This window comes from Magallana gigas, chromosome 10 (assembly GCF_963853765.1).
Source record: "Magallana gigas chromosome 10, xbMagGiga1.1, whole genome shotgun sequence".
Classification (NCBI taxonomy): Eukaryota; Metazoa; Mollusca; class Bivalvia; order Ostreida; family Ostreidae; genus Magallana; species Magallana gigas.
Window position 1 is genome coordinate 30,470,955 of NC_088862.1, and position 27,500 is coordinate 30,498,454.

The window sequence follows — 27,500 nt, forward strand, 5'->3', positions numbered from 1 at the left end:
GCCTAATTCAACACTTACTAAAGTCCTTGAAAGTCTTAATTTGTGCAAAAGTATGTTTAAAGGATTATGATATGGCCAAAAAGGCAATTTTACGAACATTTTACATTTCTTCTTTTTTTTCAATACTTAACCAGATTTAATAGTTATAATAAAATATTCACGAACATGAGTTTACACTGAAAAATAAATGGGCCTAATTAATTTAAAGCTAGTAAAAAGATTACATTAAGCTATACTATAACACTTCTCATAATCTATAATTCCACAAGAGAATTTCGATTCTTTTGTGTTACCCAACATAATATTATAAAGTACGTCTTAGACTGCAGTCTTTCCGTGAGGCGAAAAACAGTACTTTTACAACTGATATTCGTTTCTTTCGTAAAACTTTTTTAAACAAACGGATTCTTTATCATTTTCCAGCAACTTGTTTTGACCCTAATTTTTTTTTTATTGATCTCGCATTTCATGCTTGCATGACTCCACTTTAATAAGTAAAAATATACATAGAAGCAGAAATAGAACGGAACAAGACGATCTTCTTGTTGAACCTATTAATACTAATACTCTTCCAAAAGTATTCCCATTGGCAACAACATTCTTGGTCTGTCGCATTTGCGAAAGAAAAGCATTGATAGGTACATGCATGCAATTATAAATCCGACTGTAGGCAATTTTGGGTTTTCAAATCTTTGACCTTCAAACTTTTGCAATAAATATTGCTGCAAAAAACTGACCTAATCCTCAGCGGTATATTGGCGGAAGACCAAAGACATGACCAAACATTTTGGTTTTGTGTAGCCTTGAATAATTTGCAAACAGAAGAATTACATAACTTAGGGTTTAACAAATATATGCTAACAGTATGTAGGCCGATTCGTTTCACTTAACAACAAAGGTCTGACTTTGGCAGATTAACCCTGCAATGCTTCGATGCATTGAGGGAGGAAATCCTTGAATTCAATTGCATAAATCCGCCTTTGAAATGCTACAAAATATGTCATTGTTTCCAGATGCAGGCTTGATAAGTAACTACTATAATTTATAGATCCATATCAAAGCAGAGATTTATGTTGTTGTTTTTTTCTTTTTCAAAAATCAAACGTTGTAACCCGAGCCAGTTTCAGCAATTAACATCCTTGTATCTGACCGGTGAAGCATGCATTATTGACGTCCCATCAGTAATTAAACAAACCGACACTAACGATCAACAAATCATTTAATTTCTTTCAATCCGAATTTATCTTGATAGATTCATCATATTATTTACACAAGAAATAGAAAAAATATACAATATAAAACAGAAAAATAATTTCGCAATGATAAACACAAAAAATATATCAATGCATTTTGAGCTTGCGGTGACAAAAGTATAGCTAAAATTGATCTTTTGTACAAACATATATATGAATATATATGTACATAGATAGAATGAGGTTCGATTTTTGTTTTAAAGATAAATCAAAGGTAATACAAAAAGGCAGTCTGCTAACGTTCAAATCTGATGATCGCAAAACAGCAGGTGCTTAGAAACACATTGTTCTATTATTGTGTATCTATGTCGATTGAGCATAGATTTAATGGATGGAATATTTAACGAGTTCTTTGGAAAAAAATAATGTCACCGTTAATCTTAAAACACAGAGAAGCTTTCATTCCCTGGCCATAGATTCTGCCTGAGCTGCCGGCTGAATTTCCTACAATTGAACAAAAGAACCAAGGATTAGAATAGAACGTGAATACAACAATACACATGTAAAACTCTGCTTAAAATATTCACTAAAACCTTCAATGATTTCGTGTATTCTGACAATGCGACATGCTTGAATTGGCACCGAATCTTTCTACAAGTACATGTACATTGCTTCGGGAAAAGTGTTAAGATTTTACTATTGAGTATTCATGAAGACACGTTTCGTTGTGCACGACCGTGCTGAACCACCAGAGCTTTCAACCAGCGATAATTCAGCACGCCCTATTGGACAGCGATCTTTCAGCCGAAACGGTTTCCAGGTCTTCGCACGTCTTTTGTTATTTTTTTCTGTGTGTGTGTGTCTCATCCCTTAGATCCCCGAGCAGTCGGAGAGACAGCAGTCGACTGCGTTTGTCACACCCCAGTTACTGTTGCCATGGTTAAAGAACAGGTGACACCCACGACAGGACCTAATTACCATCCCAGTTCTAGTATTGCCTATTGTCGTCTGCTATATTGCTAAAGTTACGCCAATACTTCTTTGAAGGATGCTAGACTGTGTACCTTTTAATCTTATATATGTTTCTTAAAACCATGAACTATTATTTATAAACGTGAAATTTCATCCATGCTAGCTTTGATGTAAAGTTTCCTATATCTATATACATAACTTTTTTTCTCGAGGAGATTAATCAAGTCTAAAAATGGCCACAGCCTCTCAGACACTCTTAAGCACCTTTATATTAAAACTATCAAGATCTCATTGTGTATTAATGAGGCGTTCGAATACGATTAGCCTAGTATATATTCATACATATTGCGGGTGTTTTCCTATTCAAGAACGTCATGGTTCAAAGACTGAATGCAAACGATCGAATCATAATTAGCAACAGCTGAAATGTGAGAACGTTGTCTCAAATTCGCCTGAATTTCAAAACAAAGCAAAAAAATGTTCGAGTTGGCATTCGTTGCGTCTGTTTATATTCTATTTTGACTACAGTCATGGTGAGCTCTGAATGTGTTTACTCGTCACCACAACAAACCGTGTGTCAGATCCTAGTGTTCACTCCCTACATCAATACGTGTCATTTCTAAATCCAATCGATCGATGTCCTTTTATGTCGCTTTCCCTTATACGGAATCAAACAGCGAAGTCACCATTGAATCCATTGTTCAGCCTCAGGAGCGAATTATCTGTTTGAGATTTTAAATCTGAAGGTTATTTTGTTTTGACTGTATATCCTTCTCAGTAAAACAAATATTGGTTAGGTTATATCGGGTCGTCTGATTGATTTAAGTACAACAATGTCAGATTTCTCTGAAACTGAAGTTCGATTCACAAACAAGGAGGGGAGATTTTTTATCTTTGCTTATTTTTCTTCTTTGTTGTAAAAAATATATGGAGACGGAAGGCTAACCCTATCATATTAAATATTGTTTAACAAAAAGAAGAAAGGAAGAATTTTTTTCTGCTTTTTCTTTTTGTTGAAAAATACTCACTGGGGAGGGGGGGGGGGGGGCAAATTAACATATTTAAATATGCATAGAGTGAAGTCTATAATATAATTCAAATTCTACAGTGGAAATCGTGTTCTTGGTCGAACAAAAATTCCTAGCATGTTAAAGCTTGCAAAAATCTGGTCCTCAGACCATCACCACACTTCATTTTATTGGGCCCACTTTAACACCATTATCTCAACCTGTCACGCCTACCTCGAAGTTTATATATGCTTGTATTAATGCGGGTGAAAATTTAATGAAATTCGCCGAGTTTTGCCTTTTTGGTATCTATGAGGTCGTGGCACTGCCGAGGTTTGTCAAACTTCCAAACTCGACAAACATTGAAACGTTAATGAGTTGTGCTTCGAAGAGGGCCTTGCAATAGTCATCTAGACCCAAGATCAAGAAAAAGAACAAGCATAATTATCTAAGATTTCAAATAGTTATAGATTTCAAAATGATCTGAAAACAACCATATTCACTGTTGTAAATTACACAACCTTGCGGTTTTTAAAGCCTGTTCTTTGTTCATAGTCTTGGGACCAAGGTTATTTTGGAAACTTTTTTCTTTACTGTGATTAAAGGGGCTTAGACATACGCTACTTGACCTTTTTTCGGGAATGGTTTTATACGTACACAAAACATTAATGTATACATCGATATATGGAGTGGGGTAGGGCCCAGTTTTTGTTTTCATTTCTAGCATACATTAAATTTCAGCTGAAAAAATAAAATCCTTGAGCTTTTTTTCAAAATTGCATTACGGGTACTTAAGAAACGTTTTAAAACATGCTTATGAGAAAACAATACGTTCCGTGTTTTCAAGATTAACCGTTATATGCCTAATATAAACTTCCACGTTCAAAATCATTGAATTTTTGGCATTTATTGAACTTCCAATATACTTCCAATAATCTCTTTGTGTTTAAACAGCTTTTATGATAATTTTACGTATATATAAACAGCAATGTTCTTGCTGTCATATCTCAACTCGTCTGGGGTTTCCTCGCCCCACTTGAACTTCGGCCACTATCTTAGTTGTTTGAAATTGCATTATCTCCAATTTATTAAATTTCTAGGTCGACAAGGTTTTGACGTTTAACCCTCAGTGGAGGGGGGGGGGGGGGGGGGGGGTGTAGAAGTTAAGACGTATATTCCAGGGAAATGTACATTCAAGGATCTCCAACGCGGAAGAAATATACATGTACTTGTAATACGGTTACTGTTCCGGCTGCGGATATAAGTACTTATCCGTTTTTGAATACTACGTTTTAAGTACTAACCTGTGCATCCTGTACAAGGGCGCAAAGTGGACAGAAGAGATGAACCAAGCAATCACTGCCAAATCCGCCCTGCAAAGGAAAGACAACTCTTTAAAATTTAGATTTAAATAAAACTTTAATAAGGTTTAAGTAAATGTACACACACTGATCCGTGTATGCATATACACATTCCAGAATAAATGGTAATTATGGACGAAACATTTACCACTGGCACGATTATCAATGGGGTTTTGTAAAAAGATTATTTCATTTGAAATCTGTGCAAAATTTATTCAAAATTTTTATGAATTCTGCAAAGATTTTCAAAACGTTGAGAGAGAGAGAGAGAGAGAGAGAGAGAGAGAGAGAGAGATCGGAACTTCCGTATGGGATTATAAGAAAAAAAGTTGCGTCAAGTTCTGCAATAAATCTTTCTTATCATAACACACTTATTGTCAAGTTGTAAAAAGAAAGTTTCTCTGTAGGTAGGCATTTATTAGCGTTGTCGATAAAGCTGATTGATATATATATTAAAAGGCGTCGAATCAAAAATGATTTCGCGATTAAATAAAAAAGTGGCTTGCGTTGGATCTACATGTGGCCGTACATGAATTGAATTGTTCGGCAACCCCTGTGTTCACACACATTACAATGTGTGTAATTGTTGGAGCGCCTCATATTTTCATTCAACAATAGCCTATGGAGTTGGAGAAAAAAAATACCACCATCAATGGATGGAGGAAATTACATAAACTACTTCCTTCTCTCTCTCTAGTACATACAATTGTAAAGTGTAATATAACGCCGGATAACAATAAAACTAGCGACATATAATGAAGTTGCCGTCAACGAGGCGATCAAATGTAGAAATGTACCCCGTTAAAATTGCTTTTACTGTCATTCCCCATGGTAAGAGAACCGTGACAATAAGGCCACAGACCCTTGCGTGTACCCCCAGAAAGCCAGTTAACAGCTAAAGCCACTGACGTGAAAATCCTTAAGGCAAACGAGAATTTCGCCAATTAAAACCAGAGAAAAAAAATACACGCAGCTCTAAAGTTTAGATAAATTTTCACTTTTCATCAATATCTACCAACTTCAATTTATTACAAGCAAAAGAATTTAAACTTTAAAAAAATATGATAAAAAGAAGCCTGATGTGGACATCGGAAATGTCATTCTGACACTGCCAACGCCCATTATTTCTTTTCTCTTACACAGATGTCAAATAATCATTAAAATTGTCAGTTTAGCTGTCTCCCGATTAAATGCATGCACAAATAAGGTGTTTGTAGTTGCGTAGCTTAATAAGAACTTACATCAATGCCTTTCTGCTCTCGGATTTTTTCGCGAGTCTTAGCGACAAAGTAGATGCCGACTATGGGGAAGATGGCATATAAAGCCCCGACCATGATGCACGAGTCCCCGACCGCCTCAGCATTTTTCCCAGCAGTGTAACATGGGGCGATATAAGTAATAAGGCACAGTGTGCAGTTGTTGAAGCAGCCGAACAAACCGTTAGAGAATTCTCCCATCTTGAGCTATTCACAGTATATCACGTGTGTGGTGTATATATATATAGTCCGTCAATGCCACTGCTACCCGGCCGAGTGTACGTCACTATCTGAGAGCGACAAGCTATTCCCTATAAACTCTTTCCTCACGCTTAATCTCGGCGGCGGATGGATACATAGTAAGCTGTTGATTGGCTAGCGCCTTTATCAGAGAGAGAGAGAGAGAGAGAGAGAGAGAGAGAGAGAGAGAGAGAGGCAATATTTTCCGTTTCGTATAATCACATCAAAAATGAACACAGGTAATCAAAACTGAATCAAAGTAATCCTGATATATATATCCATTCATGCAACAATAAAGATCCCAACTTTTGAACGCGTCACTTCAATCGCCTTGCGATGTCAAGTATACTCGATAGCTTTTGGCTGGTAGGGATAAATTTGATAAATTTTTTTAAAGTACAATCTCTATATTTAAAAAGAAAAGTGTTTCATTCGTGAATACGGTTGGAAAACACATTCTTTTTGAGAAGAAAAAAAATTGAGGTTTAGGATTTGGAAGTGGTTCTGTTAAAACATCCGAAATATTTTGTGAATTTCTTTTAATTTTTTTTTTTACATCATTTATTTATTATTATTAATTTTTGTTTTGCTCCGATATTCAAGAGATTGCGGGGTTGTTTATTTAATTTAAATTTTTTTTTTTTTAAATGTTAAATTTTGATTTATTTTTTTGCCTTGATTTTTTTTTTTTTTGGGTGTTCATTTTGGCCTTTTTTTTTTCTTTTTTGGAGGGGGGGGGGTGGTATCACAAAAATTACTAATAATACCAAACACATGCTAGCTTAGTCCACAACTTACTTCAATTCCTTTCTGCTCCCTAATCTTTTCACGTGCTTTAGCGGCAAAATACACACCGGCGGGATTAACAAGAGCGTACAGAGCGCCTACCATCATACAACTGTCACCCACGGCCTCAGCGTTCTTACCGGCCGTGTAACAAGGCGCAACGTAGGTGATGAGGCATAGGGTAATGTTGTTGAAACAACCACACAGACCGTTGGACCACTCTCCCATTTTTGATGGATTTTATAAAAAATATCACAGACAAGAATCAAGGAAGAGTTTGGCTTTAGCCCCTCTGTTAGATTGTCGGTCCGACCAGAAAACGTATGCTTTATACCCCAACTGTCATTGGAAACCGTATATCACGTGACTAATTTATCCAGTGAAAAAAATGTATATATGGGAAAAAAAACACCAGTTTAAAAATAATTGCTTGTTTAACCAACCATCCAGCCGGAATAGAACTGGGAATGAATGGATCTTTGGAAAGTAAATACTTGAATATGCACGAAACATCGCTTATTTTTTAATGAAAAAAAAATTTCCCCATTGAATTATCCAAGGATTTAGGGCTTCATTGATCCTTAAAAATTTAACAAATCTCGAGAACTTGATGTAAAATATTCAGAGCGCAGCGCTATTGATTTTATTGGAGCCACCCTCCAATGGCCTCAGTGAAATCGATAGGTCGGTATTTACTTTAATGAGAATTATGATGTACGCGAATCTTTAAAAAAAATCTCATGTAATTGAATATGTTCGAATTTGATCTCAATTGCGATAGAGCAATGGGTTTCGAACTGATTATTTGTTTACCTTAGAGACTCGCTCGCAGGTCAGACCTTAAAAAATCATTAATTTCTGTTTTGTTGTTTTCTTTTTTCAAAGATAACTGTATTTCCATAAAATTGATTTGATTTGATGTTTTTTCTTATCTCCACGTAAACAGATCAATGTAAGATCTGCAAAATTTCTCCGGATGGATGAAGAAGAGGACTGCAAAGATTTTTATCTTTCATTCAAAATAGGTAATGCTGCCATTTAACCAACTCTGATTACTGATGGAATTTGCTTGTTTGTTTTGTTTTCCGTTTGTTTTGTTTTTTTTGTTTTTGTTGGCTGTTTTTTTTTTGGGGGGGGGGGGGGGGTGTTGTATAAAACGTTGCGGTTCCTAAACAAAGGGACTTGGTTTTGCAATATAGGTTATGCGTGCATATATTTTGAAAAGATATGGTGATTTTTTAATATCATAATACGGAGATTTTATTAAATGATGACTTTATATCATATTTTGGGTTTAGTTATCATAACAGTTCTTTAAAAAAAGCCCTTTTGCATTATGATATGTTGTCGCTTTCCTATAAAAATTACTTCGGTATACTAGCATAGGCCTACACACTTCATTTCTTTAAAAAAAGGTAATCATTTTTTTTTTTACTTTGCTTTGTTTTTTATTGTAATTTCATTTTAAAATGGGGCTTTTACATTACAGTATATATTGTGGCTACCCCAGTGGTTAGACCACCAGACATGCAATACAAGATGGGGAAAAAGCGCATCAAACATTAGATAATCTTATAGAACTAGGCATTTTAGCTTGTGGGTTTGATCCCACCAAATCTAAAGGCAATATGGTTAGGAATTGTGTTTTTGCTTTTGCAAACTCGAATTATAACATTATCTTTTGCTTTTGCAAACTCGAATTATAACATTATCAAATAGATTTTATTGAGGAAAAAAAAAATATAAAATTGTTTTTTACGACTAAACCAAATGGGCATTTGCGCTGTCTTATCCCCTATCTTTGGCGAAATTCATTAGATTTGATGGTCTTTTTGTCATGAAAAGGGCGCTAATACAATGTTAAGTTCCGTGATTTTTTTTTCATAAAAAGCTTCAGTAAAGCACCCGTTCTTTTGCTGTGGATATAGGTGCTAAGTTGTTCCTTGGTTTCTGTAAGATCCTACTTTACATTATGCTATATGTGGCTGCTATATCTTTGATTTTATATGCTTGATATTTATTTTGGTTTTTGGGGGGTGATATTTACATGTATTGTGATTCTCTCGGTGAACTTAATCCTAAGGCCATTTCTTTTTAAATAATAATTTTGGATTTTGGTTTTATATTATATTCAATTAATAATCAATATTATTTTCAATCTTATGAAACCCTGAAAAGGGGCACTTTTTTGCGGTAATATTATCATCTTTGAACCTTGACAGGAAAATTTTGCATCATATTCATGATCTCTGCCATAAAACAAGTTGATTGAACTCTAAGTGATTTGCTTTTTCATTCACGTACGTCAAAGGATTCTATACTATAGAAAATTCAATTTGTTTTTGTTTTCCTTTCTCAAAATAATTTACCTATATCCCTAAGAACAGTCATGGCATAGATTTGTTTAGTTTAAAAGTGTAACGCATTTAAAAATCTTTATTTCATTAATAGGCTAGGTAATATACAATCAAAATTATGATAATATTTCCAATATTTAAATATAATGAGGCTAACCGATCACATAATTATCAAACCCTTTTCACCATAGAAATTGGATATTTTAATTACCGGTAGCTTTAAGAATTTTAAAAACCGATTTGCATAGAAGAAATCTGCATAGCAATATTTCATTATGAATTAAGTTTAGGCATTCTTTAAGAAGAGTTACATAATAAATACGACAGACAATGGACAGAGAATATCGACAGTGTCCCATGTCTGGAGTAAGCTGTTACTGTGCCGAATGTTCAGCAATGAACGCCGAAACAGAGAATTATAAAAATACTGGCAATATAATTCCCTTCAACATTTTGAAGCAGGCTGTAGTTTCCATTGTTTCTGCAATCCATGATTTAGATCTTTAGATCTGATAAACTCTAAACATGGATGGCCTTTTAACTAGGAGAGGGAATTTGAACATAAAAGGCTACACGACATTCTAACCCCCTCCTCCCCCCTCTATCCCCCTTTGCAATGTGGCAACATCCTCCATGATTAGGATATGATTGCATGTACAAAACCGGAAAAGGAGGTAGATAAAATATTGTCTGATAAGAATTTACATTGATGAAATGATAAAACAAAGTCCCCATCCATCCTTCCTTCTAGTCAAAGTTTTTCTGCGTTTTCAAGATCACATATTTAACAAACTGTATACAGGGAAATTAAAAAACAATATCCGGCACGTGGCATCGGGGAGGGGGGGGCAGGGCCCCCCAACTTTTTTGCGCAGCAATGATTTTTCTTAAATTTACATACAAAAGATTGAATGAACACGGAGTTGGCCCCCCACTTTTATGGGGCCATGTAAAAAATTGAATTGAAAATAAGGAAGTAAAGAGCGGTAAAGAAAGGTAAACTTGCTGCCCCCCCCCCCCCCCCGGATTTTTTGTTTTTTTGCTTGTCAAGATTTTTTGGATGAGTTTGCCCCCCCCCCCCCCCATTTTAAAAAACGATACTACGTGCCTGGATATCATCACTCTATGGTCTTTTTTTATCCTATATTTCAGATTTTAGCCGAAAAGACCGTAATAATTTACAGAAATTGTTCGTTAGTAGTTTGTTAAGGAGGCCGACTATTCGATAAAAGAACAATCAGATTTACTATAATAAACCTTATATATCATATGATTTTAATCCATAAAATACATTATTTAGAAAGGGGAAAACCAGAATATTTTAGGTTTAAAATTTAAATCTTCCTTTATATCTTAAAACAAATATCTTTTTTGTGGAGATTCGTATGGTCATGAAATAAACCCTCTTACAAAATTCAATAAGACCTGGTTCCACCGTCCCTCAACTCATTCCTCAACTCAAATCCTATACAGAAAAGTGTATAAATTTGAGGTTGACAAACCTCAGATTTGAGGCTGAGTATTGACTTGAGGTAAGTTGGTAACGGCGGGGCCGGGTTTAATCCCTCAACTCATTCCTCAACTCAAATCCTGTAAAGAAAAGTGCATAAATTTGAGGTCAAACCTCAGTATTTAAGGCTGAGTATTGACTTGAGGAAAGTTGGTGACGGCGTGGTCAGAATTTATGATAACAATGTACAATCATGTTTCTACCAAGAAAGACAAGGATATGGAGATGAAAGGCTTATATTTACATTTTCATCCGTCTTTGTCTGTGACAACATTGTAAATCAATTTTGAACCCTAAAACCCAGTAACTTCATCAAACATGAGTGACACAAAATGGGCATGTCTTATAGCATAACCGAAAATGGCAATGGCTGCGCTGCATAGTGATACATCGCATGTGCTACATAAAGAATGGTTTTTAAATAATGTTGTTTTAAAGTGTACAAATTGGTAATAATATTAATATAAGTATTAAGGGATCATTCTTTGAATATTATGAGGTGGTAATTTCGGTCGGAGCGTGGTCAAATCTATCATAAAGCCCTTCGGGCTTTATTGGATTTGACCATGCCCCGACCGAAATTATCACCTCATAATACTTAAAGAATGATTCCTTATTCCTTGATCAACACTTGGAATACCGGTTAAATCAAGGGATATCATTTAAGATGGTTATATTGCTTATGAACTTCAACTTACAATTTCCAAAGGTTGTTTCCCTTTGCAGGTCAACTCAAAGGTCAAAAGGAAAAAATAAATCAAACTTTCTCGTTCTTTATGCAACCAAATTTTTGGTCTTCCGGTAATGAAATCTCTTTGATTTTATTTTTTTATTCAGGGATTTATAAAACATAATATTAACTTGATAAGTGGAGGGAGAGAGAGAGAGAGAGAGAGAGAGAGAGAGAGAGAGAGAGAGAGAGAGAGAGAGAGAGAGAGAGAGAGAGAGAGAGAGTTGCTCTAGATATTAAATAAATTCTTACAGTTTTCCCACGCCTCGTCAAATAGTTCTTGTCTATTATTTATACAAGCAATATGTATTTCTTTGAATTTAATTTATTTCTTCGATGTGTTGACTGCCCCATCCTGGGGCAATCAAAACACATAACGGACACAAATATATGGTATGGGCCTAAAATGGCCCCCTAAAAGGAATATCATTATTTTACTGTAATTCTTTGTTTTCTTTGTACAGATATATGTGATGTTTTTGCTAAATGTTCATTTTGATTCAAGTGCCTATAATTTAGAAATAATTTAGAAATACGGCATTGTAAAGACAACCTTTTCCCGCCATTTTTGCATTTTAGCATAAAAAAGCTTGTTTTCAAACAGTTTTTCTTTCAGGAAACATAGAGTGCATGCTTGAACCAACAAAATATTTTAATCAGAGATGCCAAGTCTAATAAGTGACAAAAAATTTGCCCTGGTTCAAGCACGCGCTCAGTATTTCCCATTCGTAAAAAGATGAGAAAAATGTCAATTTTCGATTGATTTTGATTGAATTAGAGAAATAGCGTCACTTCTGACGTCATAAACTGCAAGTGAGTGCAAATAAATCAAACAAATATGTGAAAAATATATTTTATATCAACTCTTCTAAATTATAACATAACATTTTATTGTACCCGAAACACTTTAAAAAATGGTGAATTATGGGGGCTAAATATAACTCTTATCATATATAGTTCTTTTTATAGCCAAACGATAAAGTTACAAACCTCTGAACTTCAAAGGCTACTGTGAGAAATTTAAGAGTTTTTCCATAAAGATGGCGGCCAAGCATCTTCGCTAGCCAAGGGTTTTCGGTCCACTTTGCTCCCCATAAACTCCCCATTTTGGGAGCGAAGTGGACCGAAAACTCTTGGTTAGCGAAGATGGCGGTCAAGGGATATTACTTTTGTAAAGCGTGGATTGGTCTATCAACAAAGTCTTTTCTGCGAAAACAAACACCTTAAATAAATTCAGTTAATGAAATTTTTATGTAATTTACAGTGTAAAACCAAAAAGTCTACTTTCAACAATTAGTAGATTTTAACACGGAAATAACACGGTGCGAAAATAATTGTACAATGTACATACAGTACATCTTATATCATTTTGCTAAACATGTATATGTAATTAATTGTAAAAAAATTTATTTTTTCTTATTGTCTCCCACTTCGTTCTGGGCAGGTTTCGGGGGTTTTTTTGTGGGTTTTTTGTTGTTGTTTTTTTTTTTTTGTTTTTTTTTTGTTTTTTTTGTTTTTTTTGTTTTTTTTTTTTTTTTAAAGGGGGAGGGCGGTAAAGAAGATCGAGGAACAAGATAGCACAAATGCCCATTTGGTTTTGTCGTAAAAACAATTTCAAATTAATTTTTTTTTCCAACCAAATATACTAGATGATGTTATATTACAAGTTTACAAAAGCACAATTTCTATCTATTTTCAGTTTTGAATATTTTAACAAACGATAAGAAAAAAAAATAAATTCTAAACTTTTGGTGGTATCGAACCCACAACCTAAAAACCCTAGCTCAATAATGGTCTGGTGCTCTAACCACTGAGCCATTTCAGTCGCAACAAACTTCATTGTTAAATGCTAAATGCAACTTCAACCACGAATGTACGGACTTGTATTATTTCTCTAAAACGTTCAATTGTTCGGATACAATATGACATTTTTATAGTATAGTGGGTCATCTCTCCACGTTTTTGTTGATTGAAATCGGTTTGATTTTCTTTAAACCTTATATAGACTATTACAAAAATATGGAGCCACTCAATGAAAGAAAAGGAATTGAAGTTCTAAAAATGACACTATTTGGAGGTTTTGACACGCATACGCCAGTTTAAATCAACCTATTCTAAATATTTAACATATTTAAAGGTTATAAATCAATGTTATGGCAAATATACATTGTTTTCAATAATTTAGAAAGAAATCATGAGATTTGTTCATATTTTAATTTTATAGTATCTTATCTATCCCCATATAGGCAGTTTACTGTACGCCTTATTCACCCATCTTCTTTCTGTTCAAAATGATTTTTCTTCTCAAAAGTCAATGGGTAAAACTTACTTCGATTCCTTTTTGCTGTCTGATCTTTTCACGTGTTTTGGCAGTGAGAAATACACCAACTGGGCGGATAAGTGCGTACAGCACACCCACTGTCACGCAATCATCGCCAACGGCCTCAGCGTTCTTTCCAGCCACGTAGCAGCCCGCAAAAGTGCTCAGGACGCACAGGGTACAGTTATTGAAACAACCGAAAAAGGGGTTGGACCACTCTCCCATTTTGACTTATAAGCAATAAGATGAATAGTGACTAAGTCAGTTGGATAGATAATTACGTTATCACAGACTGGCAGACGTGAACACACCCGAGTCTAGCGATCCACGAGTTAATTGAAGAGTAATCAGAAATCTTTGTTTTATATATTTTAAGCATATACCCGTATTCAAGTATGTCACGTGACTGTAATGACCACTAAAAAACACCTGCCTATGAAAAAGTGTCACGTGACAAATTATATATGTACCTATAAAAAATGGGTTTACCGATGAAAAAAAAACACATTCGCGATTAAAATCTGACGTGTCCAATCATCCACTTGGCTTGAACCAAATGAGCAACAGGACCATCCAACTTCAGTGTGACCTTTACATTGGGTTATATCAATTAGCTGTTAGTTTACTAAGTTACGAGAACCATTGTCTAAAGATCTAGATTGTTTTTGAAGATACAGAATAAAGATACAAAATGACAATGTAATCAATCAATGCCAGGTATCGCATCAGTATCTCACATCTAGTCGGTTGCTATTTGAAGAACTTGCAGTGCATGCAAGAATTAAGTTAATGTAGTTATATAATATATTTAAGTTATTTAGGATAATACTAAGTACATTTCTGTAGAAATCGCTTCTCCTTCATTTAACGTAGCTCGCGGGTTTGCTGACGTCACAATAGGAATCGACGTTAAGAGTTGACCGTCATAGTAAACTCATAATTTTATTTTAAAATGACAAATGAGATATTTAGAAGTATAAAAGAAAATATTTTAAAAAGCTTATATGCGGTTTATGACTGTTTATATAAAGATTTATAATATCAAGTGCTATAAATTTAAAGATGTCACATACATTGTCACATTTTGTTCTATAAAGATAAAGAATGAGTGTGCGTTAGAACTCTTCCATTTAAAGTCATGTTTTAAAATAAAATGTATGCATTAACTTCGCTTTTTTTTTTTTTACAATTATAACTTCCGTAATCTGTACCACCGATTAAATTCTTAAATTTCTTTTGGCTTGAGATAACTGTTTTATTCGATTACTTACTTATAATGTCAGTAGTTGCCTGGCATTTTATTTTTGCATTGATTGACTCAGAGTTTCATTAAAACAAAAATAGCAATTTTCTGTATCTTTACAGCCTTACATTAATTGCATTTTTAAATAACATTCACAATAATGTCTAATAAGCATTAACATGTTCTAAAATGTGTTAAATAGCTAGTCTTGTCAATAAATGCATTTCAATTTTGGTGTTCTAAGAAGTAAGGAAATGATGACGTCAGGCTAACGTCGTAATGAAAATATAAGGTTTTGAGAAATCTTTTAAATCTTTATAGTTTTTTTGCCAAAAATTGGCCGAGAACACATACTGATATTTTTTTATGAATTGATTCATAATTATCTCCTCTGTTTTTGTGTTGAGTATGATTAATTTCGTCTGAATTGTTTAAAAGTTTGGAGCATAGTTTTGTAATGCGTTTCTCGGTTAAAATGTGCATTTTACTATATATTTCATTGAAATGGCGTTGCTTGATTTTATCAATGACACTGTATTTGAAACACGATAACATTATTACCGCGCAGACGAATCTTAAATAAATTTTAGAAATAAAACTATAAAACCTATGGATCGCGTGGACAAATTTTCAAGGTAGGTTTTCTCACAAGCAGGTAAACCCGCGAGCTACCTTAAATGACCACGACGATGGCTACTCACACATGTGGAATGCACGGAATACAATAAACAGTACATCATTTGTCCTCAAATATGCACATCTTTCATCTTATCTTTATTAACTATTTAGTTTTATAAAATTTTATTTTGCAGTTTCAGAGAAGTTGCGCTGACAAACTTTTTAATAGCATTTTCAATAATAGACAATCTTTTCTGTTTAAAAAAATTAGCATTATTCCACAATAATCATTGGAATCAGGATTTCCTGTAAATAAACATTATTATTTACTATGGTGGCATATCTCTGTTATTTTTCTATCATATATGTCCACATGCAAGATAAATATGATGACATGCAAGATAAATATGTCAACATGGGGGGGGGGGGGGGGGGGGGGGGGAGTAGCTGACGGGTTAAGCACATTGTACACCCCTGTGGCAACGCACTTTGAAAATTTTTTTCAAAATGCGTTAAGTTTTGGACCAAGTTTACCCACTTTGAATTTTTTTTTTCAAAGTGCGTAATTTTTCAAAGTGTGTTGTACATGTAACACCCCCCCCCCAAAAAAAAAAATGTGTTGTTTTAAGCATTGAGAATTTCGACAAGAGTGGCAAAGTATGTGTACACCCCCCCCCCCCTTTCTTCCACTTGAAAACGGGGGTATGAGCCTGAGACATAATAAGGCACATAGACTCCGATGTTGCTTATGATTGTTAAGCTCAAACTCTCATTTCATATAGATGAATCTGATAGTAATCAAAATATCTTAAAACATCTAAACATGACATGTAGGACTGAAATGTCGCATCCGGTGTGCATGAGTTGTACATTCATTTGATAAAATGCAAATATTCCCCCAGATTTTTTTTCTTAATCCTAGGGAGGCTGCGTGATCAACAAATTACCCATCACGTCTACCTTGATTTTCAAGAGATGATTTTTAAGCCGGCCATAAACATAAAACTTTTATAGTGTTTTAGTTTTCAACCTTTTAAAAGAAACATTGACCTTTCCGTTGAGTCAATCACTGCCGCCGAGCTGACCGTGTTTGACTGCATATTCATTGATCTCAATGACATGTAACTTTGTCTTTGTCTATTTTAAAACCCTCAAGAAGATGGGGGGATAAGACAGCGCAAATGCCCATTCAGTTCAGTCGTGAAATACATTTTGAATATATTTTTTCCCAATTAAATCCATTCAATTATATCATAATACAAGTTTGCAAAAGCAATTTCTAACTATATTCAGTTTTTAAAATATTTAACAAACAATAAGAATAAAATATTGTCTTAAATTTAGGTGGTATCGAACCCTTAACATAAAAATCCTAGATATATAAGGTTAGTTTATGCCAGGTGCTCTAACAACTGAGCCATTTCAGACACAGTAAAGTATGCAGTTTAAATACTATGTGTGACTTTGGCCACGAATTTACGGACTTGTATTATTTTTTCAAAACGTTCAAGTGTTGGGACACAAAATGATATTTTTAATGTATAGTGGGTCATCTCTTCACATTTTTGTTGACTGAAATCGGTTTGTTTTTCATTAAACCTTATTTAGATTATGAGAAAAATATGGAGCACAGACCTACTCCATGAAAGAAAATGCCTTGAAGTTCTAAAACTTTTTGCAGGTTTTGATACGTATACGCCTGCAAGTTTAAGTCAACATATTCAAAGTATAAAACATATTTATATGTTACAAATCAATGATATGTTAAATATCTATTGTTTTAAATGGGTTTTTTTAAATATAAGATTTATTGATATTTTGATTTTTCAATAGCTTGTCCAACCGTGTTTGGGCATTTTACACGTATAATCCACCCATCTTCTTTCCTGATATACTAGTATTGAAAAGAGAAAAAGTTGCTATCAAACTCTGTGGTCATTACATTTTCTTCAAACAAACATGAAGACCAAAGAGTGCGACATGAATGCTGGTTAACTTTTAAAAGACCACCCACCCCAACCCCCACCCCCCCCCCCCAAAAAAAAGAAAAGAAAAAGAAAAACACCATGCACCACACTCAAGCCATGTTGAATGAAACAAATTGGTTCAGAAATTATGAAACTTGGATGAAAGGTTTATTTAAAATCCATTTAAGACAACAGCTATACTTAGACCTCGGTCATGCTTCCGTGCAATTGCTGCATCAAATTTCCTCAGAGTTGGATATTAAAATATGGACGAGCCATTGTCTCTTCCAAGCTTAACAGTCTGAAACAGCTGTGTGTTTTTATACTTACTGAGTTACGTAACAATTTTTTTAGATAACGATTTTCTATAATTTATGCTGTACCTCTGACAATTTGTTAGCGATATTGTATAATCTGGTGTCATGTTGTAAATTTTGTATGTACACCCACCCAATAAATTAAAAATTTACAACATGGCACTAGAATACATGTATATATTTGTACCAAGTTTACTGAGATATTGATAGTGTAATTTAAACAAATCGAATTGATTTTGAGTTGAAGTTATAATCGCTTTCTATAAAAAAAATAAGTGGTGTACCCTATAAACATTTTTATGACCATCAATGTTTTCGTTATGACATGCGATGGAAACAAATGGCGGACATGGCGATATCAGAATAGAATTAACTATATGATGTATGTATTATAATATTAAGGAATGGGTATATATATTGCCGGAGGACAATTCACGTTTATAAATAATGCACACGAGCTGTAACACCGAAATAAATCCATGGTATCATTCACGTGTCTCAATAGAGAAGATGTCTGCTTTATAATTAACTAATTAAGCGTTATAGTAGCATATCCATTATCCAGTATCGAGTGAACACTGCTTTATTGCTGGTCTAATAAAGACAATGAATATTGATTGAATTTCGGTCGATTCCTATTGACAAGGTTGGCTAGATACGCTTATTGCGACGTTTAGGGACAGGATTTATCTGATCATAAATATCTAACGATACAACTATAATACTTGACAAACAATGCAAAAGATGACCTTGCATGGATACACACACAGGTTCCGAGCTGCTCTCCCCATAACTCATAAATAACCGTGTTTTATTACATTCATTGTACAATAGAAACCTAAAACCTCTTCTTTAGTCAATTCATAGTAAAATTTTTTCTTAATGTATTCAATTTTGTAGCGCCTATTTTTTTTCGTTGTTGAATGCCAATATAATCTGTTCACATCAGATCAATATTTTGATAACCATCGACAAAATTTTCACCTTAGATAAACAGAATAATACTGTTTTATTAGTATCAATTATTTAATCTTAGCTGTCAACATGCATGCATGCAGGAATTTGGTGTATATTTATCCAACAGGATGCATGCATGTACATGTATTTAGATCTATATATATAACTATATCGTCAAAATAAGATAAAACTTAACCTTACTGTAAAACGGAAAGGAAGGGGTGGGGGTGGAAGGGTCGCAATTTTACTGTCCATGTGATACTAGTATACAAGTACATGTACTTACCGATAACTTAAGCAATGTAAGGCATTTATATGGATAAAGTGTGTAATGAAAACCCTTTTACAAATTTATTTCAAGATTTCCAAAAAGTATCTCCCTTCCTTATAGTCCTTACACTCGGGCAAATAAAATAGATAGCTGTCTATTCAAACTCGGGGCAAATCATTCTGATTGAGCCTTTCTATTAATCGAAAATGGGCACCGAAGAACTCACAAATTTACTGTAATTATAATGGTTTAAGAACAATGAAGCCTACACGTAATAATAGACGGACATAACCTATAGCTTACAGGATCCTCCACGTTAATGGCTTTTCTCTCCCGGATCCGCCTCCGTGTTTCTGCGGCGATGAACACGCCGTAAGGCCAGAACAGGAAGTAGAGTAACCCCACGGACACACCGTGGTCTCCCACCGCGCGGGCGTTCCTAGCCGCGGTGTAACAGGGAAGGACGCACGTGAGCAAGGAAAGTCCCGGGTTCTCAAAACATCCAAACAATGACACTTTCCATTTACCGCGAAATTCTGAGGACAACTTTCGGTCGGGGAAGTCTGCAAAATCCCTTGAAGCCATTGTTGTTTTATAAAAGCAGTTAGAATTGTTCCGAAGAAATGATTACACAGTCACTGTTTTCGATTTTGTTGCACAGCATACAATTTTTTAAAACTAAAAATATGGTTCATCCAGACTTGATGACGTCATATTTAGTTTTTGGTCTTTTTGACAGATTTCGTCACCTCGGTTTATTCATTCTGCCATTTTGGTCACTATGAATTTACCCCCCAATACAGCATAACAGTAGTACTTTTTAAAGAGAAGTATTACATGATAACCTTATTCATATTGACTTTTCTACCTCTTTTGTTTTTGCTCTTTCATGTTCCACTGCTTTCTTTTATTGAAATGAAAGGAAAACTGCCAGAGAGAAAGAGAGAGAGAGAGAGAGAGAGAGAGAGAGAGAGAGAGAGAGAGAGAGAGAGAGAGAGAGAGAGAGAGAGAGAGAGAGAGAGAGAGAGAGAGTCTTTACACTCAACCTTAAACATTCAACATTCTCGAGCTTTCACCGACCATGTACGATAATTGTACTATTGCGCCATGCGGAATAATTCTAATAAGATTAAGCCGTTTTCCGTTGTATCAGTTACAAAGTAAATGTTGGAGAGTTGTTTTTCTTGCCTTGTCGACTATATAAAATTTCAATTACGGACTTCAATAATGAAAAATTAATGCTTCCTTAAAATGTAACATACAATATCAAGTAACAGAATTTACTTGCTATAGAATTGTTGTACATTTTAAGTGAAATGGTCTGTGTTAAACAGTATAATCTTCTAGTCTTTTGTAATTTGTACATTTTACATGCATATAAGTCCAATGCAAGGGAGATAATTCTAGTTATAGTATATTCCAATCGCAGTTTCTCGGGCCTTTCCGGCAAAGTTCGGAAAGTATTTATCCGAACCTGCCGGAAAGGCCCGAGAAGTTGCGATTGAGTAAATCATGATCAATTCAGCAGACTATCAGGGCATTGTTGTTTATTGTAGCTAAATTTAGCCTGTCACAGTGTGAGCGCTAAGTCATGGAAGGAAAGATGTTTTGATGCATATGCATAAATTTATAGTAAGCTGACTATCAGTTCATCACGATAATGATATTTTCAAGACAAAGAACCCTTAGAGTTAAAATACAAATATTATACATTACATGCAGTCTTCAAATATTGTTTGAGGATATCAAATCAGTATCCATCGAATCTTATTCAAAGGATAACTTAAACACCTATCTTTGAAAGACCAATAAGTTAAAAATTTCATAAAGACCTTTACTTAGACTTTACATGTTTAACTAGAGGTACTGTGAGCAAGCTCACAATTGATACCCCCCGCTAAGAAAAAAATCATAACGCATATATTTTTGCTATTATAAAAATTTTTTTGGATGAATCTATTTTACTGTCCATTTTCTATAAATAACAACTTCTCTATTTTTTAAAACTATTAATGCTAATAGGAGTAAACAAACCCATTTTTATCCTTTCATTCCATTTTATTTTAAGTTAACTGTTAATGCATGAGGACATTTGCATCCTTCCGTTAACAACCATGACTCGAATCAAACGAAATCCAAATGTCAAGCAGCCATTTAATATTTAAACATTTTGAATTATTGGTATACTAAGCCCGATGTTTTTCAATTTTTTCCCCACATATTTCCCCCCCCCCCCCCCCAAAAAAAAAATTTCATCGGGGCAGGCCATTTTCAGAGAGACGGGAATGAAAATCTAAAAAAATAATTTTATGTGGCCTGAGAAGAGCAAGATTTGTGTCAAATTTAAGCTTCTAATATTTCCATTAATACAAGACATGACACAGACAGAATTTAGCATTTTGAAACAATGACCTAGAACTTCCTCAATTGACCTTGGGTCAAGGTCATGACACACCCTTTGGTCATAAGCAATATTTGTGTGAAGTTAGAACATTCAATGCTTCTCAGTTAGAAAGATATGGACCGGACACGAATTTTGCATTTTTTTTTCTGCCAGTGACCTTGACCTTGCCCTAATGACCTTATGTCAAGGTCATGACACACCCTCAGGTCTTAAGCAACCTTTTTGTGAAGTAAGAACTTCCAATGTTTCTCCATAAGAAAGATATGGACCGGACACGATTGCACAGACAGACGGACAGACGGACGGACGGACGGACGGACGGACAAGGTGATTCCTATATACCCCCCAAACTTTGTTTGCGGGGGGTATAATTATTCTTGCAGGTCACATACATTTTTTCCCAGGTCATATAGGTTTTTTCCATGGGAACTTGTTTCTGTATAAAAAAAAGTTCAGCGAACTTTTGTTATAGAAACAAGTGATTGGGGCTTTTTCATAGACATTTGGGAAAAAGTTACAGTCAAGTTGCAATATTTGAAAACATATGATAAAACTTTATCATCTAATTTAAAATAAGAGTTTTCGATTACTAAAAAGCGGACCTATGAATTAGATTCTGAATGAACTAAAAATTATTTCGCCCACTTATCAAAAAAAAATTATATTTTAAAAAATAACACCAGACAAAAAGAAAGGAAATTAGAGCACGAAATATTCAAACATAATTATACACGCCAGTGGCGTAGGAAGCAAACTGAAGGTGTCTGGGGGGGGGGGGGGAGAGGTAGACTAATCCTCAGAAATCTTGACAAGCAAAAAAAACCTAATTCCCAAAATCATGAAAAATCCTAATCCGGGGGGGGGGGGGGGGGGGGGGGGGGGAGTATACTTATTATTTATACCCAAAACAATTCTTACCTACCAAAATTTTTTTTCCCCAAAAACATGAAATTCCTAATCCGGGGGAGGGGGGTGGGGTGGTGGCTAGTAGTATACCTATTACCCCCCGGTTCCGACGCCTATGCACGCGTAAATGATGCATCTAATCATTGATGTACATAATTTGAAAAATTCCAAACATTAACTTACTTCAATTCCTTTTTGCTCACGAATCTTTTCACGTGCTTTGGCGGCCAGAAAGATGCCGGCAGGGGCAAAGAGCAAGTAAGCGAGACATGTCATCGGCATGCTGCCCCCCGTGGCGTCTGCATTTTTGCCCGCGGTGTAGCATGGCGCAATGTACGTGACCAGACAGAGGGAGCAGTTGTTGAAGCAACCGCACAAGCCGTTAGACCAGGATCCCATCTTGAAGACTCAGTAGCAGACGACACTGTATGTAAGGATTCGTAGTATATACAGGACATTATTGACCCTTTATGGTACAGGGTCCTTTACTCTTTCAATTTGGAATTTTTCGTGAGCAAAATATTACCCAACGAAGTTAACCAAAAAAATATTATATACAGGTTTCTTCGTTTTCATTAGCGTATTACATACATGTTTAATCATTTAATTAATGTTTTCATCATAATAAACCATACTTAACAGAACACTGGGATATTTTAATTGACACACATTATGATATATTTTTAACGGTGTATCACTCAGCAGAGATACAAATTCCGCATCCTATATCATGTTTATAACACAATAAGTTAGTTGGAATTTTTCTATTAGTTTTATGGGAATAAACTGTCAATTTTCAATTGGAAATGGGTCGTTTTACCGGACCCACATGCAAGGGAAATTTTGCCCTGATACTAGTACTTAGTATTTAAAGTTTCTAGACTTTACAAAAGTTATGTCCCTTGAATGCAATCTTTGGGGAAATCCCAGATTCTTCACAGTAGTTTGGTGGTTTGTAACTTTATCACAGTCTTCACCAAAAAAAAAATATGAAAAATATCCGTTTTCGTTCATTTCCCAGTGAAGTTATCTTTTTTATAAAGCATAATATGTATGTACTCTATATATTGAAAATATCATTACTGGCATGCGACCAGTTCTCGCCTAGTACCATTTCTCGCCAGTACACTGTGACGTCATTTTACGTCTATGATTTTATAAGTTGATAAAATGACGTCACAATGTACTGGCGAGAAATGGTACTCGGCGAGAACTGGTCGCACGCCAGTATTGATATTAACGAGGCCGAGTACAGAACGAGTACGCACGCTTTCGCGCAGCGTTTCATTTGTATTGTGACGTCATCTTTTTGCTTGGTTGACGCCATGGCGTGATAGTTTCAACTGCAGATATTCAGCGAAATTTGTTGAAAATGGCTCGTTTAGTGCGTAAAATTAATGTTATACTGTGGAATAAACATAACTGTCTCGAAGTATAAGCTATATTTGGGCTCGGGTCGAAAACGTGAAGAGGGTTCAGCAGGCCTAACCCTGTCACGTTTTCTTAACCCGCCTAAATATAGCTTAATTCATATATTTCAAGACAGTAACCATGTATTTTATATTAATGAATCTTAATATGTGATGTTATATATTTTTTTATTACTTAAATATGTCTGAATGCTTTAATAATACTATAAAGATCACCTTTTCCGCCTTTCTCAAATAAAAAATAGCCATTATTTGACAAATCTGGGAAATTGGGCATACAAAAATCAACTTTGATAAGACCCCTGGAACAAACCAGGAGGTAAAAGGTTTTTTTTATTTGACCATTTGATGCCTTTTAGCAATAACTTTAATATGTAGAACAGAAAAAGAAATCCCTAGGGCAGAAGTTTAAAAAATGTGCAAAATTGATACATTTCAAGCGAAATCCCATATAGGGTCCTATGTTAAAGATTAACAAACTTTGAGATGACCCCCTAAACAAACGGTGTGGTAAATGTTTTATTTTTTAATCTTAAAATAATAATTATATTAGTAGAAATTCAGGTAAAAAATTTCATTAAAAAATCTAGGGCAGAACTAATTAGACCCGGCCTCGTTAAGTATAAAAAATGTGCATATGGTGATCGCAGATTATAAATATATTCTGTCCCAAGTTATTACTTCCATCGCTTTGGATGATTTTTAATAAAATTACACATACCTGTGAAAGAAATACAGTTGAAATTGTTAAAAGGGAATATAGATCTCCAATATATCTTCATTGAACAATTATCCCTTTTCACTCATAAAATTTCACGGGAACGAAAACAATTTTCTTACGGAGATTTATAATGGGAAATGTTTACATCTTTTCTTCATTCGGAAGTACTCGGGATACCTCGCACAATTTTTTAACATTATCATACGGGCTTATTAATGGCTGATGCAATGCAAAATCTCCGATTCTCCGTAGACTTTCAATTTTGGAATGTGCATTGAAACCTGAAGCGGTAGAGGGGGGCGTTTCAAAACAGATAATCTTGACATTTTTCATATTATAAAGTGGATAAACGTAGTTTGAGCACAAAGGTATTTACTATCATTGAAATATCAAGCAAAAAGTGGTGGAAGCAAAAACTCGGGACAAAGTATAGCAGGGTCAACTATAAAATATAATTTATATACATTGTACATGTAAATGGTCTGAGCCCGTCTATAAAAAAAAATCATTTATAGATTTTCTATTTGTAATGATTTGGCCTATATTTGAGTGTTTTACGACGAAGTTTTTGGGGGGTGTTATTTTATTGAAGAGACACCAGGGTTAAATTTTTTTTTATCTTGGTCATTTCTATATATAAAAGAATGAAAATTGTGCATGTCGCGAAAGTTTGAACCTTTTTACTGCAATGATAAGCGCACAATTCATCATTGCGTGCCAAAGATGTTCCGGAATTCAAAATCAAATTCATTAGCAAGTTAAAAATTTCACCGGGATATGAACTTGGTTGGCCACCTGATCAAATAATTTAATTTAAGGATGGGTTGCAATACTTACTGTATGATTCGTCCAAAATTATTATAGTATAGTTTTAGTGATAAGTTTAGAATTTAATGAGCTTTCACAAAGCGTAATTTTTGCAAAGTTCGAAGTATGAACTTTGCAAGAAAATTCTTTTACTATATAAGTTCCGGGAAAACTGTTATTTCAATTGATACTGTACTTAGGTAGCCGGGTAAGCTCCAACCTTTGGAAATATCAAAATACAAAATAGAAAAAAATACAGACTCCAAAACTACAACGACAAAAAAATGCCCTTACCTATTTGCAATTAATTGAGACAGCTTTTTAAAAGTATGGATTAAACTCTGTCTATTAACTATTTGATGAGATAAATTTTGGTGTATTTGAATAAATTTTGAAATACAACATACACTTTGGGAACACAGAAGGAAATCACCATACACCGTTTTGCACTGGTCGAGCTTACTTCTCAGTTATCTTGATAAATAAGCTATAATAAGCTGTGATAAATGTACTATCGTGCCTAAAGCCTAAGGTAAATCAAACGTAGATTTTGACAGGTAGCATAATCTATATAGATTATAATCTATGCATGATATCGACAAGCATGGATTGACTGAGCATTTTGTAAACTAAAGGAATATTTTCAATCATCAAAGTTAGTCACTGAATATTTGCATTGATAATTGTTCGAATGAATGTATAGTGTACTTCATATGATATAGCCTATACTGAAAAGTGGAAACAACTTACCGACAGCCAAATGATCACATCAAATCTGACGTCATATCTTTTCTCATATTACGTCACAAAGAATCTACCGTGCATGCATGAAAAGGCGGCAATTATTTTCGAAAATTTGCTACTTTCAGAAAAATTCGTACAGAAAAAGAAGCATTTTCTTTGCATTCCATTGAATTCTTGATATCAATATTCACTGTACTCTGTGTACCAAAGGGGAAATATATAAGAGATACCAATAATACAATGCAAATTTTTGTTTTGTTTTAAATACTCAAAGTCTGTTGTAAACTTTATTTGAAATGCATGTAATAAATTAGAAGTGGATTAAAACGCGACATGGTAATAAAATAGATTTAATTTTATTAATTTCTAATTTATGTACAGGCAATTCTAAAAAGTTTAAAAAATGAAGTATATAATTTGAATGCACGTCTGACTCTCTTAGAAATGAAGCTTTTGAATGAAAAAGATTGGAAATAAGTTAATTAATTTGGGCCGTAAACTCGCATTTTAAGGGCCAATCAATAATTTTTACATTATAAGGAACATATATATTGCGTCTTTTCTTAAAAATCTTGATAATAGCCATTTTATTCAATATACTAGAAATTCATGTGTGCGGAAAACGGGTGTAAATGAAAGGAAACAAAATGCTCTCTTTTGTGATTCATGTGGGATATGAAGGAGGCGACATTGCAGAAAAATACATGTAACCCGCGTTAGTGGGTTATGTAACTTTTCTGCAATGATCACTACCTTCATATGCCGCATGGATCATCAAAGAAAGCATTCTATTATTTATAGTTACAGCTTTCTTTTAACAAATTAATAAATTGATTGCCTAAAGAAAATTAAATTAACTAAATAACTGTAAATGTACATCAGTACGTTACTTAAAAGAAACAGCCTAATCGTCCCCCATGGGAATTTGAGTATGACTTCATCATGATTATTTCGTGATTTTCTTAGGTCGCTGTAGGTTTCAACCAATCGATAAGAGGGGCGTGTAGATTTCAGTCCTGTCAGTTTCAGTCGATCGCCGTAGGTTTCAACCAATCGATAAACCGGGCGTTTAATATAATTATCAACTTCATTAATTATTTCCAAAAAAATCGTAAATTCGCGAATCATGGTGAAAACTCGTGATGACAAAACTTCACCTTTGAACCTAAAACTTTTCCTTAATTGAATTTTAACAAGAATCACACAGCGTATGACAACTCATACTGACCGGGATTCGAACCCGGGCCCCCTGAATCTCTAGTCAGGTGCTCTACCAGATGAGCTATCTGGGGCGGTATTCGAACCGGTCTGACCGTCACACGCATAAAATGTAAAGAAAAAATGCGAAAAGTGGTATTTCTTATATGATAGTAATTAATTTAA

At 34.5% G+C, this 27,500-nt stretch overlaps 1 protein-coding gene across 5 annotated transcripts; it reads right to left on the reverse strand.

Moving 5' to 3' along the window:
* Positions 1–1,201: 1,201 nt before the first annotated feature.
* LOC105342978 (uncharacterized) lies at positions 1,202–26,265 on the reverse strand. 5 transcript variants are annotated; one of them, XM_011450116.4, is made up of 4 exons: positions 26,124–26,265; positions 22,599–22,839; positions 4,477–4,545; positions 1,202–1,697 (listed from the first exon to the last, which is right to left on the reverse strand). In XM_011450116.4, exons 2-4 carry the CDS (start codon positions 22,812–22,814, stop codon positions 1,653–1,655), a joined length of 330 nt encoding a protein of 109 aa, XP_011448418.1. In that variant the 5' UTR covers positions 22,815–22,839; positions 26,124–26,265; the 3' UTR covers positions 1,202–1,652. The 5 variants fall into 5 exon arrangements, with proteins under 5 accessions (XP_011448418.1, XP_065928911.1, XP_011448417.1 ...); XM_066072839.1 differs by lacking the exons at positions 22,599–22,839; positions 26,124–26,265 and adding an exon at positions 19,409–19,705; XM_011450115.3 differs by lacking the exons at positions 22,599–22,839; positions 26,124–26,265 and adding an exon at positions 13,742–14,072.
* Positions 26,266–27,500: the final 1,235 nt, after the last annotated feature.